Source organism: Grampus griseus (genome assembly GCF_964374135.1).
Source record: "Grampus griseus genome assembly, chromosome: 12".
Lineage (NCBI taxonomy): Eukaryota > Metazoa > Chordata > Mammalia > Artiodactyla > Delphinidae > Grampus > Grampus griseus.
This window is the reverse complement of record NC_139006.1, coordinates 11,924,076-11,947,957: the sequence shown is the minus strand read 5'-3', so window position 1 is coordinate 11,947,957 and position 23,882 is coordinate 11,924,076. Positions and strand designations below refer to the sequence as shown.

Here is a 23,882-nt window from a genome sequence, read left to right as displayed (position 1 = left end):
TGATATTATCCCACAGGTCACTGAAGCTCTATTCATTTTCTTTCCTAAGCCTTACATTCTTCAAGTTGCACATATCTACTGATTTAACTTTGGGTTCATGAACTGTTTCCTCTGTCACCTCCATTCTGCTGTTGAACCCATCTAGTGAATTTTTTATTTCAGATTTTATACTTTTTTGGTTCAAAATTTCCATTGTTTCTGTTTCTCTGCTCAGAATTTCATTCATTCTTATCATTGTACCTTAACCTCATGGAATATAGTTACAATAGCTGCTTTAAAGTCACTGATGATTCCAAAAGTCTGGGTTATTTTAGGGTTGACATTTTCCCTTGAGAATGGGTCACATTTTCCTGGGGCTTTTGGGGTGGGGGTATGTCAAGTAATTTTGGATGTATCCTGGACATTTTGTGTCCACTTTCGATCCTGTTACATAATCCTCTGGAGGATGTTGAGTTTTGTTTTTGTTTTAAACAGGCAGTCCCCCTGGTTAGGTTCAGACTGCAAGTTGTGTCTTCCCTTCTGTGGGTGGTGATTCCAGTGTCAGTTCAATTTCCAAAACCTTTGCTGTGCTTCTCTGACTGCCCTGCACACGTGCCACCCAGAGGTTAGTCTGAGCTGGCAGTGGTTGAAATCTTACCTGAGCCTTTGCTGTACTGCTTTGGGTCTGCGCCTGGGCCACGCGCGGGGTCGCACACGGTATCACGGGCTCCCCGTCTCCAGTTCCTCCCTCTCTTCATCCCTGTGATTCCTAGCTTTCAGGGCCCTTGTCCCCTGGGCCTCTGACGAGAAGATGGGGTTTCTCTCAGGGTTTCACCTGCTGGCATCCCTACCACCATGCAGCTCTGTGAATAGGGACTGTCTTGGGGCAAAACCAGACAGAAAAGAGATGGGGGAATCCCCAAAAATGCCACACCCACGTTCTTTGGACTTAGGGGTTTCTCTCCTTGGTTCTTCAGAAAGAGGGTGTTTCTGTTAGCGTTTTAGCTACCACACAGCTGTGCTACAGGAGCTCACACTCGGGGTGAGGCTGTGAGAGAGAAACTCCTTTCCCCACGGCCCCTTCCTCCGTGGCCACTTCCCCCACAATCCACTGTAGTGAGTCAACTCCCCAGGGTCCTCAGGTGTTTGCTTTTTGTGTTTTGTCCAGAGGTTTGGGTTGTAGCAGCAGAAGACAGAGGCAGTAATGGGCTTACTTTAGGTCAGATGCAGAACTCCTACTCTCTTTAAATAATTTAAATAAACTGTTTAGTTGGCAGTAGAGGGCTGTATTAAAGGGGGTCCCTTCCCATTCTGTTGCTCTCAGTCTTCTCATCTGGGATCTGCTCATTTCTAACGAATGAAATCAGGGATCTAGACCAGAGAATGCTCTGCTGGGGAGAATCAAAATAAGAGTTGGTGTTAAGGGTGGGACTTCCCTGGCGGTCCAGTGGTTAGGACTCTGCGCTTTCACTGCCATGGCCCAGGTTCAATCCCTGGTCAGGGAACTAAGATCCCGCAGGCGGCACGGCGGGGCCAAAAAGAAGAGTTGGTGGTAAGGGCGTACATCAGGTTGTTAGTGGGCTGCCAGAGCAACATGCACTGAGCCAACAAATCCCACTGCTTTTCCTCCTGTAATCTTAAATTGATTTAAAAAATTTTTAGCTTTATTGAGATAGAATTCACATACCTACAATTCACTAATTTAAATTATACAATCCAGTGTAAAGTTCACAAGGTTGTGCAGTCATCACCAGGTCAGGTTTAGAACATTTTCATCACCCCAAATAGAAACCTTGTGCCGATTAGCAGTCACTCTCCATGTCCCCCCAACTTCTCTAGCTCTAGGCAACCACTAATCACTTCCTGCCTCTACGCATCTGTTTTAGATACTTCATATAAATGGAATCATAGAACGTGTGACTTTTTGTGACTGGCTTCTTCCACTTAGCATAATGTTTCCAAGATAAACCTGTGTTGTAGCTTGAATCACCACTTAATTCCTTTTTATGGCCAAGTAATATTCCATTGTATGGGTATACCACATTTACTTATTCATTCATCAGTTAACATTTGGGTTGTTTCCATTTTTTGGTTATTATGAATAATGCTGCTGTTACCATTCAACTACATATTTTTGTGTAGACATGTATTTTCAGTTCTCTTGGATATATACCTAGGAGTGGCATTGCTGGCTTGCAATGCCACATAAACCCTATGTTTAACTGTTTGAGGAACTGCTAGACTCTTTTCCAAAGTGACTGTACCATCTTACAATTCCCACCAGCAGTGTATGGGGGTTCCAGTTTCTCCACATCCTTACCAGTACTTGCTGTGGTCTCTGATTATAGCTGTCCTAAAGGTATGATGTTGTTGAACATCCTTTCATGTGCTTTTTGGCCTCTTTGGATAAATGTCTATTCAAATCCTTGGCCCATTTTTTAATTAGGTTGTCTTTTTATTTATTGAGTTGCAAGAGTTCTTTGTATAGTCTGGATACCAACCTCTTATCAGATATGACTTGTAAATATTTCTCCCCGTTCTATGGGTTGTCTTTTCACACTTGATAATGTCCTTTGAAGCACAGAAGTTTTAAATTTTGATGAAATTCCATTTATCCAGTTTTTCTTTGTCATTTGTGCTATTGGTATCATATAGCAATATCATATCATATTGAAGAAGCCATTTCCTAGCCCAGAGTCACAAAGATTTACTCCTATGTTTACTTAAAAGAATTTTTATGACTTTGGCTCCTACACTGAGGTCTATGATGCATTTGGAGTTAATTTTTGTATATGGTGTGAGGTGGGAGTCCAACCTTATTCTTTTTTGCATGTAGATATATATTGTCCTAGCATCATCTGTTGAAAAGACTATTTTTTCCCCATTGAGTTGTCTTGGCACCACTGTTGAAAATCAGTTGATCATAAAATAGAGAGCTTACTCTAGGTACACTCATCTGATTGAAATTTAAAAGGATTTATTAAAGTAAGCTGAATGTTTCTGTGTTTCCATACATCACTTTTGTCCACTGGTGGTGGTATGGGCTGGCTCGTAAGGGTTGCAGAATTTTCGGTCTAGCAGAGCTCTTTAAGACCATCTAATAGCTGGCCCAGCTAAGGAAACAGGTCCAGAAAGGTCGAGCGATCAGTCCAAGGGGCTTATTACTCTTTATGGGCAATAAGCAAAGAACTCTAAACTTCCGAGATACAGCTTTACAGTACGTAGAGCTCTAACCATAGCCTGCTTGGATTAAACTGGGCAGTTCTACCTGAAAATACATGTCTTTCTAGTTGCTATTAAAAATGAATCGTTCACCAAAGGCCATCATTGGTGCTGTGTATATGTTATAGCTACTAATTTGGGCATATAACGTTGTTTTTAAAAATCCTCTTTAATATAGGTTCGATGAGACAAAACAATCATGTTATTGATTTCTTAAAAAAAAATGAGTTTTCTTGATTAATTTGGTCATTTAAAAAAAGAGAGACTGTTTTAATGCCGTCTTGCTTGTTCCCTTTATTTTCTGGATAGAAATATAGCTGAAGGTCAGGTCCTTCTTAATGAAACTGCTGAGCCAGAGCCTGAACAGGCTTCATCTTTGCCATCAAATACAGTTTGCCTTATTATTTTATGGGACTGTTTTATCCAAACCAATGGGAAGCAAGCTCTGAGTTGTGACCCCTAATTAGAGAGTGTCGGAGCTTCTCGCCTTGACAAATGCAGAGTTGTGGTGGCTTCTGGTGCTGCTGCTGGCCGTTAGGGAGAGTGAGTGGGGCGTAAATGTTACATTTGCTCCATCTGCAAGTGTTGTAATAAGTTATTCAAAGCTCTCAGCACAGGACCAGCCAGCGCGTGCCTCCCTCTCAGTTCCAGCACGTTTTCCTGCCCATCTGATGGATGCTCCTCTGTTGGAGTCTTTGGAAGGTTCCAGTGTCTTTTGTTTTAATTGGCGGGCTTGAGCTGACTCCTATGGTGTGATTTTCATTAGAGAGGGGCTGGAGAGAGGGAGTGTTGGAACAGCCCTCCAAACCCAACCATGAATATTAAACATAATACAATTACAGCTTTCAGACCAATTATTTTTTTCTTTTCAACGGGCAAAGTTGATGAAACACACGCTGGATAGGGATTCGCAGTGTCTACCGTTGGCTTCTTTTTGTCCCTGGAATCAGTTGTCTTGGCATGTTTGTGCCCATTTGCTGTGCTACCTGTTTCCCCACGTCAGGAATTTGATTTGAGCGCTGAGGGTATGGGCTCTGCCAGGGAACGCTGCTGTGCACGCTGGGGCCGCACCGTCAGGTGTGTGAAGCAGAGATGCATTTCATGATGTGAACTCGAAGGGTTCGCGTGGACTTCGCACCCCGCGCTGTGTGCTATCTCTTTCTGTCAGCCAGAAACCAGAGCAGTGCCTTTTTGAGGAGATGTCTTCTAAGTGCTTCTCCTTTTTCCCTGTGGGGAGAAGTTCGAGTCTGTTTTTTGGCCCATTTTTGTTTTCCTTAGTGATAAAATACACTAATGCTGTATCTTTTGGTGTATTTGTGTATTTTGTTTGGAGCCATCCATGCCGGTATCTAAATACAATAGGAAAACAGATGGCAAACTTTGAACTTCTGGACCAGGTTTGTGTTTGCCTTTGTCTCCTTAACAGCCAAACTGTAAATTATGGAGTATAAATATTCAACAGAGGAGCTCTTTATGAAAATCACTAGAGCAAAATAGACCCTTATTAACCAAATACGCACTGAAAAGTACTCAAGCTAAAAATTTCTCCCCCCTCCCCTTTCCTTTTCACGTTCCCATTAGTAAGCAGTGCAGCTGTAGCCTCCAGGCAGAGTTCCTTTCACGGCAACTTTACCTTTTCTCCCTTCTCTAACCCACAAATGCCTAAAGATTAGTGTCTGCAAATGCTGACTGCGGGAGCTCTGGAGCTCTTTGTCTTCTGTGTGCTTCCTGCTCGCTCGGCATCCCTCTGGTCACAGACCCCTCCCTGGGAAGAGGGGAGGCGGGGTGGGGGGGGGGTGTTGATTGGCCTGCTGTACTAAGGGAGCTCTCAGTCAGCCTCGCCGCCAGCAGGGAAGAAGCCATGGACCTCACTCACCCCCGTGTCATAAGACTATAGATTTCTAAAACCCTGTTTTATTTGAAACAAAACATCCTCATGGGAGTGTATACAAGGTATGCTGTGTACAATTTAAAGAACGGAACACCTGAGCATTCCCGCCACCCACCCACCCACTTAAGAAACAGAGTGTGACCAGTACTTGTGAAGGCCTCTGGGTGCCCCTCCCCGTCATGAACGAGTTCTTGTTCCTTAAACAACATGGCAGCATCTAGAATAAAAAGTAAAAGCCGCATTTATTCCCCTCATTCTTCCATTGAGACTCTTCCCCAAGGTAACTGTTGTTACCAGCTCCAGTATGTCCTTCCAGAATTTTATCTTTAAATTTTTTTAACTTAAGCAGGTAACCTTTTGAATTCAAAAGCACAAAAAAGTATATATAGGGAGAAGTTGTCTCCTGGGAGCTTCTCTTTCCTCAGCGGAGGCTGTGCTGCGGCGTTCTCTAGAGGGTGCCTGCGCACAGATGCGCGCCCCCCTCCCCCGCCCCCCAGCTGCCGTCACGCAGCTGGGCCTGGTGCGCTGGGTGTGACTGTTCGGGCGACGGCTGTCCTCAGTATGTGTAGCTCTGCCTCATTCTCTGATGCCCGTGCAGGTCTCCACTGTACCGGATGTACCGTCACGGCTTTACCTGGCATCTGCTGATGGAGCTAGGTTATGTGCCTTCCCCGTTGAGTCACTCAAATTCATGGCAGTGTAAATACTGTTTCTCATTTTTCCTGTTGGTCTGATTATCAGAAGTCTTTTTGTCTCAGGTTGCTTTTGAGACCCCTTGTGTCTTTTGCGGTTCTCCTACTTTATTATGATACTCTGTAATACGTATTTCTTTTCATTTATTCTGATTAGAGCTCATGAGTGTGAGTACGCCTATCTTTCATTTTGGAAAAGCATCGGCCATTAACACTTTGAATATCGCTTCTTTGCCACACACTAGATTTTTTTCCTTCTGGGATTTCTTTTGGGCGTAAGCTGGAACCATCATCCCCTTCCATCCTTCCTGTCTCTTAACGCTTCATTCACGTTTTTCATCTGTTTCTCTCTTTGTGCTCCATTCTAGGTAACTTCAGGTTTATTTTCTAATTTACAAATGCTTTGTCTAATCTGTTTCTAGCCTATGTAATGAGTTTAATTGCAGGGATTATGTTTTCGTGTCTAGAAGTTCTATACTGCTTTTTTTATAAAGCAAGGTCTCAATACTCCCCTTTGAGTGGACCCCAGTCTTACAGCCTTGCCCCCGTGGTACAGTAAGAGCCAGTCCTGTTGCTTCCTGAGACTGGCACCTGCCAATAGCCTCACTCCTACCGCACATGCATAGAGGCAACCAAAATTGCAACTCGAGCTCTCCAACCTGGTTTTCTGCGTGGGCCCTAGGGAGGTCGCTTACTCTGTGAGCTCAGCAGTGCACTTGAAAGGATGTAGTTAATGTCTTATCCAGCAGTATGAAGTGATTTTCAGTGGGAGGGTCAACAGGGTGCCTGAAACAGAAGCCTCATCTTTGCTACTGAAAAAGTACTGTGGCTAATGGCCTTGTATGTATATATGTGGATGTACATGTATGTTAGATATAGCCTATATAAAACCCTAGAAGCGGAACTGCTAAGTCAAAGTGAAGTATATTTTTTATTTTGTTGGATATTGCCAAGTCACTTTCTTTGGGCTTGTGCTCACATCAGCCGTATAGAAGTACCTCTCTATCCAGGGCTCACCAGCGTGGAAGGGGTCTCGGAGTACTACCAGACTTTACCTTTGCTGGGTAGGCAGGTTGAGTGGTATTACTGCATTGTAGTTTTAGTGCATTCTCATTACCAGTGAACTTGAACATCTTACAGTGTTTAAAAGCCATTAGTACTTCTTTTCCTGTGAACTATTTTTTCTTTTCTTAAACTTTATTAAAGTTTAATCCTGGGTTATCAGTCTTTACTATAAATTTGAAGGAATTTTTTTTATAAGAAATTAGTCCTCTGGTGCAAACATTTTTCCCAGTTTACCATTTGCCTTGACTTTTTTTTTTTTTTTGTAATGTTTAGAAAGGCCTTCCTATCCTGAATATTTGTTTTAACTCTCTGAGCCCTCTGTTATTAATGTTGGTGTAATGCATATGGTAGAGCTCCAAGTTGAGAAAGTTGTTACAGGGTATTTTGCTTATAATTGCGAATTTAAGTGGGATCTTTTCTTCAATTACATTTTTAAAACTAGTGGTTGTACAAAGGATAGTTATTGATTTTGACATATTAAAATACATTTGATTCTGAATTACCTTGGATTGTCAACCCTAATGATAAATTTGTCCACTTCTCTTCTTTTATCTAATTGTATCTAATTTTTTTAAAACAATGTGAAATAATATTGGTAAAAGTAGATTACTATTTTTTAAAGACTTTTCATTAGGAATAAGTGTTCTGTGTCATCAAACCTCTCTTCAGTGTCCACAGAAGTGACTCTCTCTATGGGTTTCTTGTTGTCAGAGAGGCATGGTGGGCCACAGGAATGGACATTCTAGACAGAGTCCACTTGCTGGTTAACGTGTTGCTGTGAGTTCTGTTAGTTGATATTTTATTCAGGTCTTAGCACTGGTGCAGATCTGTCGTCTCCGTCATGCTTGCGGTGTCAGGTTTTGCGTAATAACAACGCTGGCTCCATGTAAAGAGTCAGAGCTTTCCTCCCTTTGCTGTGCTGTGGAACAGTAGATGTAGCCCGGGGTTTGGGGAATGCGGGGGGGCGGTCTGTTCCTTCCAGGTTGGACCCATTTTGCTTGTTCTTGTTTTGCAGGGACAGCTTGCTCCTCGACAGCTTTCCCAGCTTGCTCTGTGTTCCTTGATCTATTTGGATTTTCTGTCTCCTGGGGGTTAGTTTTGATAATTCTTATTTTCCTACAATGTCATTTATTCATCTAGGTCTTCAAATATGGAGATTCAAAAAATGAACTCAAGAAATAAAAAACCCAAATAGATTATAATGATGAAAGAAACTGAATTACTAAAAAGGGGGGAAAATCAACCTACAGAAATTAGGTCCATGTGTGGTTTTTTAATTGAAATATAGTTGATTTACAGTTTTATATTAGTTTCGGGTATCATGTGGGGTTTTTTGTTTCTTTCCTGGCACGTTTTATCAAACATTTAGTAAACTGTATCCTTCTCATCATTTTGAAGTACTCTCAGGCTAATGCTTTTTGCTCTGAAATCTACCTTTTCAGGTATTAAAATTGTCACCTCTTCCTTGTCACATGCAAATGTGCCCTTCGTGTGTAGCATATGTTGAGGGGTTTTTTAAAAATCTTTTTCAAACCTGCTTTTTAAAATTATTTATTTAATTTATTTATTTGGTTGTGCTGCGTCTTAGTTGTGGCAGGCAGGCACCTTAGTTGCGGCATGCATGTGGGATCTAGTTCCCTGACTAGAGTCTTAACCACTGTGCCACCAGGGAAGTCCCTATATTGAGTTTTGCTTTGTGACTTGAGGCTCTTAAGAGGTGGGTTTGTCCTGTGTGCGTCTGCCCACCCAGCTGGCACAATAGGGCTTTCTAAGCTGTCTGCTAACATTCAGTGTTTGTTTCATATATCCCTCCGTGGCGTGTGTGTCAGCTCCTCATGGCCCTTCTACATCACTTTCTTTCAGAGAGTATCCATGGGTAGCTCACATTGAGTCCTTTTATGTTTAAAAAAAAGTCTTCATTATGCCCTCAAACTTGGTAGGTGAGCTAGGTATAGAATTTCCAGTTCAAATAATTTTCCCTCACGCAAAGATACTTTGTGTCTGTGCGTGCTCATGTACCTGTAAGAGTTTAGGACCTAGAACGTGTTCGAGATGATCCCTTTTCCCCACATTATTTGTGTCAGACATGTTTGTCCAGCTCCCCTGCTAGCTAGCTAGTGGCATCTTTTCAGGGCAGCGACTGTCTTTTCCTTTGTGACTTGCAGCATAGGGGCTGTTAATTTTACCTGTACTGAAATGTTGCCACATTCAGTTTTAGCTCTTGTGGCTTATTTCAGGAACTGTGTTGGTACTTCTAGTGGATAAGAGATTTCTGTCTCATCTAATTTATCCTTATGTGGAAATTCAGCATATACTTGTATAGAACGTAGTTTTTAAAGATGTTCTTAAAGAAATTCAGATTATTACAAGGTAAGTAATTATCTCAAGACTTTAGATAAGTGACTGCCAAGTGTCCACATACTCTTATCACGATTCTGTTATGCTTAGTCATGCATCGCCTTTCCAAATTCCAACAAGATGGTGATGAACTTAAAAGTTGAGTTAAATTACCCGAAAAGTGTTATTTTCCCAACCAGGTAAGGGTTCAGGTTTCAGACAAATGTAGCTGTTTTACAACTTGCTCTTAACAGACTTTTATATGAACAGCAAAACTGCCATGCTGGGCAGTATACTTACCCTCTGGACAGCCTTCTCAGGCCGACGTCCCCATGGCAGTCAGGTCAGCCTCCATCACAATGGGCTTGTGCGCAGGGCAGGCGTCTCCCCTGAAGTGAGCAGCAGGGCAGCCAGTGTATCTGTTCTGAGTCCTCCTTATTCTGTGCTTTGAACGGTGGGGAGTGCTCTAAACTAGTGCATTTCTAGTGCCTCTTGGCCTCCTCTGAGAGTACACTAAGGAGGTGGTGAAAGTTTAGTATCAGTATTTAGATATCGTAACTGAGGGGTTTCATACTCTGTTTTCATAGGGTTGCTGTACACAGACCAGGATGGCTGAGGAGGAATTCGTCATTTCAGGCTCTAATGCTAATCTCTGCGCTCATCTCTGGCCCTGCAGGGTGAGGATCCACGACCTCCGCACTGACACGATCGCCCTGTCCATCTCTGCCCACCAGCTCGGAGTCTCTTCAGTCCAGATGGACGACTGGAAGATTGTCAGCGGGGGCGAGGAGGGCCTGGTCTCCGTGTGGGATTATCGGATGAACCAGAAGCTGTGGGAGGTGCACTCCAGGTAAGGTGGGTCTTCAGGTGCTTCCAGTAACCACAGTAGCAGCAATGATGGCATCAGTCAGCCACTGAGCCAGGTACTGTGCGAGTGCTGTCCACACGTTACCACGTGGTCCTCACTGGAACCCTGCAAGTCAGCTGCTGTGAAATGGGCTCAGAAATGGCGCTGGTCACTGTTCAGACTGCCACAGCTCAGGCCAGACGGCGGGCGGGGGCACTGCAGGCAGCCCATCCGCCCCCAGGTGGGGCGGGCCCAGGCCCCCCCCCATCCCCTCCACTCCAGGAAGTCTTGATCTTCCTTACTGTTTACAAGGGCGCTTCAGACTGAAAGTATTCAGGCTTCAACTAAGGAGGAATTTGTAACTTTAACCTTTAGCTCTAAAATTCAAGAGCTGTTCTCCCAAGCGCAGCAGAGGGCTGTATGGATGTAGGTAAATGAATACTAAGGTGGCCCAGCCGGTTAAACGTTGCGCGCTGGCGTCTGACCTTTAAAGCAGAGGCGGCCTTGCCTGGAGCAGGGGTCGGCTGGAGCGGACCCGAGGCTCTCCCCTGTTGCCCACATCCATCCAGCCCCCATGCCTGTGCGAGACGGGCACCGAGCTCCCCTGGCTGTCCCTCAGCACCTCTGGGATGAGACGTGTCCCCACTAACTGCAGAGAGTGATAAAATGAAGACTGCTCACAAGTCTAGCTTAAGTACGAGGTCAAAAGAGGAACTGGTTTCTTCCTTGGAGGGTGGCCGTAACCGGTGCTTGGGCCTGCATCTTTCTCAGACCACGGTGGCCTCCACGCTTCTTGGTTGGCTCTGTCCCTCCCTGCCTGCTGTGGTGATGCACTGAGTTGCCACCAGGTGGTGCCAAAAGGCAACTAAAACTCACGCTTGGGAAGCCCAGAACCGTCTGCCTTTAAGGACACCCTTCTGTTTTAAAAAGAGCTGGCTTGACCTGGCCTCCAGGACAGCCTCCTCAGCAGTCCAGGCCCCCAGGGACTGCCGCCAGCAGCTCCGTTTAGTTCACTAGGCCTGCACTCCAGCAGATCTCATTTCTCTCCCTGAAAAGCTGCACTCCCTCGGATGGGTCATTCAGGGGAAGCTAGGCTAAGCGAGGTCGTGCCCAGAACTGTCGTCCTGTCCCAGCCTTCCTAACTCATTTGTAAGTGCACATGCGGTTCTCACCAGTGCTTAGTGGCTTGTCCCAGAGGCGGCCACCAAAGCAAGGCTCCCGCCCGGGTTCTCGTGCTCACGCGCGTCCTCGCGGCACAGCGTGCTGGTGGGCCTGATTCCCTCTCAAGCTCTGGTCCCGCTGTTGCTCGGTCTCCTGCCCTCCCCAGCCCGCTCTCCCTTCCCTGTCCTCCTCGCGGCTTTGTTTTCCATCCCTCCTGCCTCACTGGGCCCTGAGCGAAGTCCTCCAGCCACACTTTCTCCAGTTGGTGCTGCAAACCCTGGACTCAGGCACCCGTCTTGAGAGAATCCTCTGCTGTGGCCAAGACGCCTGTCCCTGCCTCTGGCACAGCCGTGGCTCAGCCTGAAGGGACTCCTCAGCCCCTCCGTGCCACCCTCCGCCCTTCTGCAGCGGCCTGGCTGCCTCTGCAATCCGTGCTGCGGTCTCCTGTTCCTGCTGCCAAGTGCTGAATTCTGTGTCTCCTCTTGTGCTCTAGAAACACTGGTTATTTTTTGTGGGAATGGATCTCACCTTCTTAACAGTTGGGAATCCCTCTGATGGCAGGCATCTGCTTGCATTAGACATCTTTCTTATCCTGTGTCTCCTGGCTCAGTGCTCCGCTGGAAAAAAGTTTTTAGAATGAACAAAAGCCTTTGCTACATAGGTTTCAAGCCATTTTGTTCCAAAACTTTCTGAATGGCTTTCACAACCCAGAGTACACGTATCATTTGTAGCCTCTGACTTCAGGACTGGCGGGCCTGTGTAGGGCACTGCTCAACACAGCCTGCCGCTGGGGAACCTGGCTCAGAGAGCTGGAGTGACTTGCCCAGGGCCGGCCGGCCAGCCGGGGGGGGCAGAAATGGCGCTGTTCTCCACTGCGTGTGTCTGAATTGTCTCAGGTTGTTTGTCCTCTGTGTCCCAACGCACCAAGGTGTTAGGGCATCAGCCAGTGAGCACAGGGATGTTGAGACGTGTTTACAGAGTAGGCTTGGCGTGGGGCCTTCTCCAGCTAGCTTTGGGAACTGAGGCAGACACTGCCCCTCTGGGGGCCCGGTTGCCTCCTCTGTAAAAGAAAAAGCTGGCTTAGGTGGTTCTAGAGTCCTTTGCAGCTCCAGACTTCCGAGACCAAAGCAGCAAAGGTGGGATGTGCTGAGTTCCAGTGGACTTAACCTTGACAAGCGTTCTCTCCCATCTGTTCCAGACACCCCGTGCGGCACATCTCCTTCAACTGCCACAGCCTCATCACGGCCCACGTGCCCTACGAGAGGGTGGTGCGCAACGCCGACCTGGACAACTTCGTCACCCACCGGAGGTCAGTGCTTGGGCTGGGTTGGTCCAGGTTTGTAGGAGTTCAGACGAGACACTCTTAGCTTGATTTTATTAATAGAACATCCCAGGCCACATTGGTCCGTACAGGATGGTACCCTCAGGCTTAGCCGCTCTTTTCATAGAAGTCAGGAGCATACATGTACATGCGGGCAGGATGGTATCAGCCAACAACATGTGCTGGGTGCGTTTCAGGCACTTCAGCAGGACGCTACAGGGGGGTGGGATGGAGGCCACACGTGCCAAGAGCCCAAGACAAAAGGCTTAGGGACCTGTGGTGTTGAATACCAGTGACAGAGGCAAAGCAGACCGGGGCACGAACCTGTGTCCCCTGCATCGGCAGGCGGGCTCTCAACTGCTGCACCACCAGGGAAGCCCGGGACCCTTTCTGATTACTACTGGCCTGGCTTCCAAGCAGCCTCGTGTGAGGCCTTCCCTGAGGCTGACCCTTCCTGCCTCCCTGTTCAGACAGATGCCTCCCAGCACTCAGTTCCCGCCATCAAACTTGTCTGCTCACCTGTTGGTCTCTAGTTGCGGGATCTGGAGCGTCCATAACACACTGTGGGGCCGAAGCAGACGTGTGTCACGATGACTCGCTCTCCTGTCTCCAGCACGTCCCTGCTACAAAGACAGAAGTCACTGGGGGGCTGGGGACCAGGACTGACCCTGCCGCCGTCTCTTTGCTTTCTCTAGACACCGGGGGCTGATCCAGGCCTACGAGTTTGCAGTGGACCGGCTGGCCTTTCAGAGCACTGTGCCCATCTGCCGTTCGTCCTGCGACACCATACCGGGTTACAACTATGACCTGGTGCTTGCTTTTCCCTGTGACAACAGTTAGAGAACTGTCTCATTTGGGAGCTGGGAGAAACATGGGAAGAACCAATTCTGTGTATTTTAGAACTACAGAGGAGCACCTCACTAGGTTTTAAGTGTTGGGGGAAAAAAGCAACTGCAGGGCATGCTTATGTGACCCCCACATCTTCCTCTACTGCCTTTGCTTTTCTCCTTTGCCAATTCATTTTTCTCCAGCTGCGTTTGTCAGGGCTCGTTTCATCTTACTCTGTTCTCACTCTCACTCAGGGCTTTCAGTACCACACACTGATGGCTCAGATTTGTACCTCCTTCCCCCACGCTCCTCCACCGCAGCCCTGCATCTGCTCCCCACCTGTCTCAGGAGTGCCGCCCGGGCCCAAGCTGGGACCTCCCCACATTGTTCTGTACACTACACACAGCCCTTGCTCCAGCTCTGAGAAAGGCCCTCTGCACCCCTGCTCATCCTCTTTCCTGTCTCCAAACCCTTGCTTCTTTGGGGGCCTTTGGACATGCTAGTCTCTGAGCCCTTGGATCCGGATCTGAGACCATCTCTGGGTCGTCTTCTCTGACACCATCACCCAACCTGGGAGAGCAGTGCTTTTTCCTGGTAGATTTTAACATGGTTATAATTATATATTTATACAACTACTTCATTAATAACTGTTTTGCTGACTATTGTGTCTGCAATGCACGATACAAAGTAGACACTTTCTATGTACCGTAAACACCCATCCCCCGCGTGGGGTGGAAGGTGATGGGTTCTGGAGTAGAGACTGAGAAGGGGAGAACGCGGAGGGACCATTACGTTCAACCACCGAGCTAACACGGGGCAGCACGAGAGGCCGCTTCCGTGTGATAACTAGCTTCCGTTTCCAAGGATTAAGAGGGCAAAGCCTTGCGTTACTCACGATTTAGACTGTTGTGAGCAGCAGCCGCCGTCTACTGTACCTTCAAAACAGCAAAGCAGAAAACTGACAACTACTCAGAGAAACAAAATCCGTGCCCATGCTGGGTGATGCGGCGGATTTACTTAATTTATAAGCGTGACACGATGGATGTAGGTAGGATTCTGTCCCTTTTCAAATACCCACAAAACATGCATAAAAAATGACCATGTATGAAGGCCACAAGGAAGATCTCAGATTACACAAAGAGCAATACCAGACAGGTCCAATCCGGTGCCCCCAGTCCCAGTGTGGTACGATTAGAAATCAACAAAAAGCTAAACAAAAACATACACCTGGAAGCCCCAGGCATTCCTGAATTAACTTGGTTTTAAACAGGGAAAGAAAAATGGAAAATAGAAACTCTCCAGACCAGGGTAATAGTGGAAGCACTGAACACCAAGACCCAGGGGACGAGGCCCGAATGGGCGGGGAGACGTCATGACTTTATAGAAAATAAGACAGAAAAACAAAGTAGAAAGAAGGAGTTAAATCTTTCTTTAAAGGAGTTAAAAAAGGATAAAAATACTTTAATGAACTAGAAAACCAACAAATAGTGAAGTTGATCATAAAGCAAAGCGGAAAGCAGGTTTTTGGAAAGACAAAATATACGACTCTTGATAAAGGGAAAAAAAGGCACAAGGGACAAACCGAGTATTTTCAGCATGGGAATCACTTCCTCACTTCCCCCCGATCCAAGAGCGAAGTGAAGCTTTCCTGTTGTTCACAAGCGTACGCAGTTGGGAAATGCACCATTACGCAGAGTCCTACAACTTTTTGAGTCGTGAGGGTTTTGGAAGGTTTTTCAAATTAAGATCCTCAGTCATAAAAAAATCCACATCCAACGAGACAGAGCCACATAGAGAGCCGCGACCGGGAACCATCCCCTCAGTCCCGAGAGCACTGCTTTCCTTCAGGCTGCCTTCCCCGGAAGGCAGCTGTGTCAGGAGGGTTTTCTGCTTCCTTTCAGAAAACCCAGTTACTTCATAAACGAAGCCAACGTGCAGTGGGCAAATGGAGTACGTACTTTATTTACGCTCGCTGCCTTGTGCTGCTCTGACCCCCTAGTGACCTCGCTTTATACGGTTTTCACCTCTCACAGTCTTAATGCAACTGGACCACTGCGGAAAGTTTATTTTTCCTTTCAAGAAGTAGCCCCTTCCAGTCTCATTTCACAGTTCATTTTGCAGATACATTCTCCCTCCTAGCTTTGCAGGAATTAAGAGTAATGGAAGAGTTCAAAAGAAATTCGACCCAGAAAAATTTTACTGAAAGTAAAAACAGTTTTAAACTACTTTCATTCACTGCCAGCTGCTGGTCCAGTGTAAATGTTACAAGCATGGGGTTTTTCCTCCCAGCCTGTTGATAACATCTCCCATTCACGGAAACCACCTGGGTTTTGTGAAGGTTTATTGGACCCAAATAATCTCCAAGCACACCACGTTCAGTCAGTGTTTTTTGCTTTAAACCTTACATTCTGGAAGAAATAGCCTGATGGGGAAAGGATCAAAGTTCCTTTATGAACCAACATTTACCAGTGGCTTAAAAAAATCTTGGCCCATGTCCACCCCCATCTGCTCATCCCATCTTACCTTGGTCTCCGTTGGCTATTTTGTGGGAGCTTCTTTGCAAGTTCTGACTTCTTAGTTGACTTATCGTCTCCTTTTCTTCTGTATCTCTTCTGCTTTTCAAACTCGGGCCCCATGTCTCCCCTAAAGACAGAAGAGACTCAGATATGCCGCTGGGGGAGCCAGAGGGCCAAACACCAGAAATCTCTGCCCTGTCTTAAAACATGTATGACTTTGTTTTCTGCTTTATAACATGTCCATGTTAGTTCTAGTATTAAATTTTTTAAATGTATTTATTGCTGATATTACTTGTCACCCTGGCAAGGTGTGTGGTGACAGTCCCCTGGCATACCACTTTACCAGCTTCCCCCCACCCTGGAAATCTCACCTGACATGTTGAATAGTTTTTCCCAGAACCACTATTAGAGGGCCTCCTAGCCCAGGATCCAAGAAACCCACACAACCATATGTGAAATTGTGCATAAGGGCATTTTCTGGGAGGAAGTATGGCTCTGTCATCAGATTCTGCAAGCGGCCGCTAGGCTGTGCTTTGCAGTCTCAGCCGTGTGCTGCCACGGTGCTGCCACTGCCGCTGCCCAGGCAATAATCCATTTGCAGAGACACCCTAGGGCCAGCAACACCTCCCCTACCAAGGCTGCCCAGATTCAGCTGATTCGAGGAAAAACTGAATGTCCCCAACAGTGGAGTTTTGGTCCTTTCTGTGCAGGAGAGCTGACCACAGCAGGATGAAGTCCTCCGTACCCCTCCTGGGAACCAGAGGCCCACGTTTGAGGGGATAGCGCGTCCCACTCTGCATTCAAATGACAAACGCTGGTCACTGCAAACCAACTTCGCTCAGCTCGGAGAGAAACGGTTTCCTGGTAGGGGCACAGCCTTCGCCTTAAGGCCGTCCACGGCCTGTCAGGACGGGCAGGTCTACGAGAGTGGCTGAGGCGGGGGCCGGCTGGCTCTCCCGACTCGGACCTTTGCTCTGGGCAGCAGCTGTGGCAGCCGGGAGCGTGTGGTGCTGGCCGCCCGTCTGCAGCGCCCTGAGCCTCGCAGACCTGCCCACCTCACCAGCGGCCAGGCCAGATGGCTCCCTGGCTGCTGCAGTGGGCAATGCAGCGATTTGGACGGAGGCTGCCTGGGATGGGCAACGGCACAGCCCCTCTCGCTGGGCTCCGGCCTGTGCCATGCGGGTGCCAGCCTGCTCTCTGCCTCTGATGGTGGGCAAGGGCTTCCAGGCAGAAGCTCTGTGCCGGGGACCTTTTCATCCCCTAGGAAGGGAGGGCAGGCTCCCCCCAGCCCCACCACTGTATCTCCTGTCCCCTCGCCCGGTGCTAGCACTAATGCAGCCGCCTCGTTTCTCTAAGATGGAGGCGGCCATAAACTGCTTCTCGGCACATCCTCCAGCCTTACTGCTGCCCCTTGGACCACTCCTGGGGTAAAGACCAGAAACCTAGCCCCTTGCTCACTTGGTCAACATGCAGATTAGAAGGAAGAGCAGCCGCCGTGTGCCCGTCAGAGTCCTCAGTCCTGCTGGGGCCAAGTTCATCCGCTACCGAATCCCTGCTGGTACTTGTTCACTGATTCCAGAAGAGCCTGGAGACAAAGGCAACACTGACGCCCTAGGAAGTCATGGTGAAAACCCCGGCCCCTCCCACGCAACTCTCCAAGGCCTTCCCAAGGTCGCTGTGTGGGAGGACAGCTTGCAAAGCAGGTGTTTGCAGAACCCTTGCCAAGGCAACTTGTGTCTTTAACTCTCCATCAGCCTGCGTCAGTCACTGTGCCGCCTGCAGTTCAGCTCTGGCCTGGTGAACCACAGGCAGTGGAGACAGGTTCAGCTGCTCAGGGACAAGGATCCGATCCATACATGACGCACATGGAGAACTTGCCAGTGCCTGGGATCAGAAAAAATGCAATGGTTTTGCTAAAGTCTAGCAGCAAGTCGTTCCCTCAGAGGATGCTTGGCCACAGTTGGAAGCTGCTGTCATCTTACTGCGTTCCCTTATCCATAATTCATGTTTAACGTGGCTGCAGCAGCTCTCCCCTGAGCTGCTCGTAGTAGATTTCCATTACACAGCCCTTTTGTAAACCTACCAAATTGGCGTGTTTGTGTCAAACTGCCGTATTCTTTTAACGGCCAAAAGCCCAGTTCTGGTAACTTTTCCCCTTGGTGATATGCTTTCAACCCAATTCCTGGGAAACGGGTGGAGAACATGGAGAGAGGTGACCTCACCCTCATCCGGCAGGCTGCACTGTCCCTGCTCCCCGTGTCCTCCACCCACACACACAGCCTGAGGCCCTCGAAGCACTGACTTCAGATATTTGACTTAGCACTGATTAGTCACAGGGATATAATTCCTAATAAAAGGAAAACCGGGGCTTCCCTGGTGGCGCAGTGGTTGAGAGTCCGCCTGCCCATGCAGGGGACGCGGGTTCGTGCCCCGGTCCGGGAAGATCCCACATACCGTGGAGCGGCTGGGCCCGTGAGCCATGGCCGCTGAGCCCGCGCATCCGGAGCCTGTGCTCTGCAACGGGAGAGGCCGCAACAGTGAGAGGCCCGCGTACCGCAAAAAAAAAAGGAAAGCTGTAAAACAAGTGCATTTGTTAATTTCTCAACTTCTAGAACAAACATCACCTGCTTCAGGCTGCTTCAGATGGGGGGAAGGTGCTACACTCCCTCAGGGTCTCTGCAGCCAGAAAGCCCCTCCTGGGCACGCCCACCAGTCCGGCCGGTAAGGGGCTGTTTCCGAGCTTCCAGCCTCCAGCCTCTGCAGACCGCACTGCCCAGACAGCCGTCCTGAGATGCGTACCCAGAGCAGTGACCCTCGTTCTTCCTAATCAAAGGCCAGCAGACTGGGGGGAATAACCACCCTTCCTAGGAGCAGGTCCGCACCAACTAATAGTTGACCCCATCACTCCCGGAACCACCAAATGAGTGAAAACACGTCACGCACACAGTGCCCTGGGAGCCGGCGGGGGAGCCCCAGGCGGACTCTGGCCCGCCCTCTGGTGGAAATGAGCCCCAACCCTGCCGATTAGATGACATCCTCAGTGACGGTGAACAAACAGCTTGGTTTTGAGCAGTATGGACTGGGCTCAGGCTGAATAAATCTCATTTTAATTAGTTTAGGTAAGCGGATGCTCAAAGCTTCAAAGACACGAGGCCAGCCCTCGGTGGTCTGAACAAGGGCAAACGCTTGCCTGTGCCCACAGTGGCCATGTCTCCCAAACACAGGCTCTGCAGGGGGGCTGATGGAAGATCTATTACTTATAAAAACACTTTACATTAATGAACTGCCTTTGTTGAGAAGAAAATGGAAGCAAATTGGGAGAATCCCAGAAAATCCAGCCTACCGTGGCCACACCAGCAGTCCGTGCTGCTCTGTAACTCCACGGGTCCCTGGCAGTAGTGCGGGGCAGGGGAGGGCACGGGGACGCACGCTTCTGCCAGGCTGCAGGGGTCTCACTGGAGACCCGTCCTGGACGATAGCTAACTAGCACCTAAACAGGACCAGATCTCTCCACACCAGTCCTTTCTAAATTTCTTCTGTGGGCAGCCAGGCACCCAGGGGTGTGAGCAACTGATCCCAGCAGCAGGAGAAGGGGGGGAGTGGGGAGGGCAATCACATCCCACTTTCCCACCCCATTGCCGGCACCTGGAGGGTAAGCAGCACAGCCTTGGCCCTGACCTACTGCTTTGAAAATGTCAAAATATTTGTGGAATTAAGCACAAGTCTAAATAAGAAGCAGATTCTACTGTGTAGCACAGGGAACTACATCCAATCTCCTGGGATAAACCACAATGGAAAATATTAAAAAAGGAATATATATATATATATGTATAACTGAGTCACTTTGCTGTACAGCAGAAATTAGCACAACATTGTAAATCAACTATACTTCGATTTAAAACATAAAAATTTTAAAAAAGTTAAAAAAAGCAGAGCTCTAGAAGTGACTTCAGACCGCTCTCTACTTACCAGAGATGGGGCCGCGCTGCCCCTGGCCGCCTGTCAGGCGCATCATGGAGACTGGCGTTCCTCAGGCATGGCTGGGGTCGGAGGCCCAGCCTGGTCCACCGCAGGCTCACTAGGGAGGGATGCCCGCGCCAGCTCTGTCTAAATGATGAGGGTTTCTCAGCTCCACTGCCGCCCTCGGGACGCCTGCTGGCTTTTAAAAACTGACGTTAATCCCGTCCTAAGCAACGTGTGCACAACACAGCTGGGGGGTGGGGGCGGATGTCAGAGGAAGGACCATCATGACTGCCTCAGGGAAGGGAAGACCAGGTGCTGGGCATCGGATGAAGACTCCAGGGGGCGCCTGTTACATTCTGAACCCCACACCATGTGGGTATAAGATAGATAAAGCACACTTAATATCAAAACTGAATTACAAATTCAAGAATGCAAATAATAGCAATAGCTAATTATCAGGGGAACAATTATCAGGGGAACTTTTCTGGAAGGCTAGGAAGGTGCCTCCCAGTGAGTGTTGATGAAAGCAACAAGCCTGGAATGTAAACAGTGACCAGTGACCACGGTGGTGGCAGCTCTCCCGAGTGAGTCAGCAGGTCACCAGGGCACCACCGACTGCCAGCCCTCTGCTGACTCATGGGCTACTGCCACCAACCGAGATGAATGACCTTTGTTTCTTCCTCCCCTCAAACCCCACTGCTGGAAGGTGACAATGGGAGTTGTGGGAGATGCTACCTGGGGCAGTCACCTCCCCTGCTGCTGCTGCGGCGCTGGGGACAGTGGAGTGCAGACCATGCAGCCGGCCCCCATCCTGAGGAAGGGCCGCAGGGCACACCCAGCCTGTTCCCGCCAGGCCCGGACCGCTGGCGGCCCCAGCACCATGGGACGAGGTCGGGCCCTCACTGCAGCTGGCCCAGGCTCAGCTCCACTTGTCTCCTCCTTGGGTCTGAATATCCGGTCGTGGCACCAAGGAAGCCCCCCCCCCGCCCCCCCCAAGTCCCGGCCCCCATGGAGTGAGGAGCTGCTTCTCCTTACTTTCCTGCCTAGGCTTGCGAAGGCAGGTGAATTCCCAGCACTCATGCGGGGAAAACAGCAAATATTTAACCCACAATAAACCAGAAAGGAAGGGAAAAATAAATCCGCTTGCAAACCAGTCTCTGAAGACTTGCTGCTGCTGCCCCTCGCTCCTCATATAGTCAGCCAGCCGCGGGCCGCCAAACGGCCAGGCCACGTGCATGGACGTGGGGAACAGACAGGAGCCAGGTTCATTAACAAACCCTTTTTCTATTTTATTGGAGATAAAAACAGCAAAGCCCCATGTACCATACCCTGCGGGAAAAAGAGATGAGCAAGGGATGTTGACTATTTACAAGAGCTGTAGCAAAAGGGCCCCCGTGGGCCTCGCTGCCCGGGTCCAAGTGCGGGTTCTCCATGGGGGAGGGGCGGTCAGTGGCACAGGGCGATGGTTTCCATGTTAAGGAAGCGGACGTGCATCTTTGTCTCGATGTCTATCCCCTGCCAGATCTGGAACAGACGGAGCAGTGTGAGCGGGCATCCCCACCGGAGTCCTCGGCCACATTCCCACCCGCCCTCCTCCGCCACCCACTGAGAAGCTCCCGCAGGTGGAATCCAGTGCGAAGCGTGGAAGAGAAACTTCCATCTGCCTTTTTGCTGGTTAATTGGGCTGACATTTGGATTCTTTATGGATTGTCACAGCAAGTTATTATTAAGTACTGAATCCAAGCTCTTAGCTGAAGTCACTTGAATCCCACCCGCCACTTCAGGCTCTATGATTTTCATGCAAATTCCTTAAGCCCACTAAACCTCCTTTCCACCAGAAAAGTGTCGAGACCACCACCTGTGCTGCCCGTTCACGGAATGTTTTGGGGGCTCCAGGGGAATCATGCACGGAAGCGGTTTATAAACTGTTAAGGGCTGTGCAATTATAAGGTTTCATTAAGCCATCGTTATAAATTAAAAGGTCACAACAGTTAGGTCTTCCCAGGGATAGGAGGTCACCGTGTTCCAGACAGACAAGGCTCATGCCCAGGAAAGGTAATTTCTGCCAAAGCCCACATCCATCACCACATACCTGCTACTGGCACTGCCATCACGGTCCATCCTGGCTAGGGCCCTAGCGGACACTCAGGCCACCAGACCCTGTATCTGCCACACTAGGAAGCCCCAGCGCGGGCAGGACTGTGCGCCCGCCAGCTCCTTGGCCACTCGGGGCCCAGGAGGACCACAGATGGAGAGATGGCGGGCAGGATGCAAACAGGAGCGGAGGGACGTGGTGGGCAGTGACTTGTCACTGTCTCCCTGCTTATGTGAGAACTTCAAACTCTCAAGCTGTCGCCCTCAACATCTCCAGGGACAGCCTTGAGGCTGGGGAAAGCAGAGCCCTGTGGGCACCCAAGTGGCAGGGAGGCCTCAGCCACTGTCACATGCCTACGGCCCGCCAGGTGCTTTCCTTGTTAGGTGAACAAGATGTTCCCAGGAGAAGATACCTGGATGCCAGGGTGGGTGGTTTCTGCCAAAGGCCGGGTGATGCCAGGTCAAGAGGCTAGTGGTGGGGCTCAGAGAATGGGATGGGCCGGCTGGTCAGGAAAAACTCCCACGGTGCAGAGGCAACGGCCTTGGGAACACTAGAGGCGGGGCAGCGGCGGGGGCAGCCTTCTGGGGAAGAAGCTTGGTTTCTGAGGCCAAAATTGGATTTCATCCTATCTTCTGGCTTAAAGCAGCCATCCCTCCTCCCTAACCTTCCCTGGCCTCCCTGATCTTCTAACTCCTTATTCTGGTTCTTGCTTGGGTGTCATCACTTTTCTGGAGCGCAGACCTCAGAACAAGCCAAGGTGGCCTGTGGCACCGACGGCAGCTCAGGCGCTCCCAGTCTGCCTGCCCTGCCCAGCCCTGGGGGTGGCGGGGGCATGGGGCGCCTGTCCTCTGGCCCAGTAGGCCCTTCAGGTCTCTCCCTCAGGCCCAGGTCTGTGCCGCCCGCCCCCTTCCTCTTGCCATGACTGGCCAGGTTGGCGGCGCAGACTTTGGGGGAGCGCCCAGCCGAGCTGCCCCTCAGCTCACCAGAGTCCCTGGCCCCAACCCAGGGACAGGCCCGTTTCCCTAGGGGCCGCCCGGAGAGTCGGCGGCCGGCCAGGGGGCTACCCTGGGTATCGTCCCCCTGACTTCCCATCTTCCTTGCCTCCTGGAAGGGGCTCGGGGACACCGCTGTTGGGATGCTCAGGGCCAAAGCACGGGCAGAGCATGGGGGGCTCGACTCCTTGCCACAGGGATCTGCCTGTCAGAGCAGCGAGGGGCCCCAGTTCCCAGCCTGCGAGCAGGTTTGTAGCAGTGAAGGCTGGGGGAGGCCTGAATGTCCACTAACAAGGGTGGAAGGTGGGAAGCCAGACAAGCAGCATGGGCTGCGAGCCCCAGGGCAGAAGCACACGCGGTCAACACCAGTGTGTGCTTCTGTGAAGGGCAGGTCTCTACAGGCACAGAACATTCCAGAACCCTGGCTCCAACTGTCAACAGGGTGCTTCTGAGGAGGGGGGGGAGAAAAATGGAGTTTTCCTTACAGGCCCTTTTGCACTTGCTTAGTTGTTCTGACCGTGTATACCTATCATCACCCTTCCAATAAAAATAAGTAAAACCAGTTTAAACTATTTTAAAGGCCACACCCAGGCTTGACCCCTTTCCACAGAGACGCCCATCTCCTGACCAGCAGGGGCCCCCTCAAGCCCCCAGCACAGCCCCCGTGCCCACCCCCACCCCCAGGTACCCACCTTCAGGAAGTCATCGAAAGTGATGCCCTCGTACACCTGGTCAGGCTCCTGGGGACAGAGCACAGGGTGCAGTGAGGGGCTTCTGCCTGGAGACTCTCCATCTTCCCCCCACCCTGCAACACAGAAGGCTGGGGCCATTTAGGTAGAATCATGAGAATGGGGAGAACATTCTGGATTGTTCGCCTCCAGCTCGAGGCTGGTCGCCCTGAACTCCAGCGTCTCCTTCACTGGCTCGATGGTGGGACGGAAGGTGGTGCAGGCTCACCAGGGCCACCCCCCAC

General features: G+C 49.6%; 2 protein-coding genes across 2 annotated transcripts in view; one reads left to right on the top strand and one right to left on the bottom strand.

Annotated features, from left to right (window-relative positions):
- The window catches only part of FBXW8 (F-box and WD repeat domain containing 8), a 114,001-nt gene extending 97,867 nt beyond the window's left edge, over positions 1 to 16,134 (top strand). The window contains exons 9-11 of the mRNA XM_082667783.1: positions 9,863 to 10,036; positions 12,393 to 12,503; positions 13,211 to 16,134. Coding sequence (XP_082523909.1) covers positions 9,863 to 10,036; positions 12,393 to 12,503; positions 13,211 to 13,355 — 430 coding nt within the window. The 3' untranslated portion in view covers positions 13,356 to 16,134. The remainder of the gene's footprint in view (positions 1 to 9,862; positions 10,037 to 12,392; positions 12,504 to 13,210) is intronic.
- A 4,958-nt stretch (positions 16,135 to 21,092) lies between these two features.
- TESC (tescalcin) overlaps positions 21,093 to 23,882 on the bottom strand; it is a 62,763-nt gene continuing 59,973 nt past the window's right edge. Inside the window, exons 7-8 of the mRNA XM_082668214.1 lie at positions 23,602 to 23,649; positions 21,093 to 21,346 (exon numbers count right to left, since the gene is read on the bottom strand). Coding sequence (XP_082524340.1) covers positions 21,269 to 21,346; positions 23,602 to 23,649 — 126 coding nt within the window. The 3' untranslated portion in view covers positions 21,093 to 21,268. The remainder of the gene's footprint in view (positions 21,347 to 23,601; positions 23,650 to 23,882) is intronic.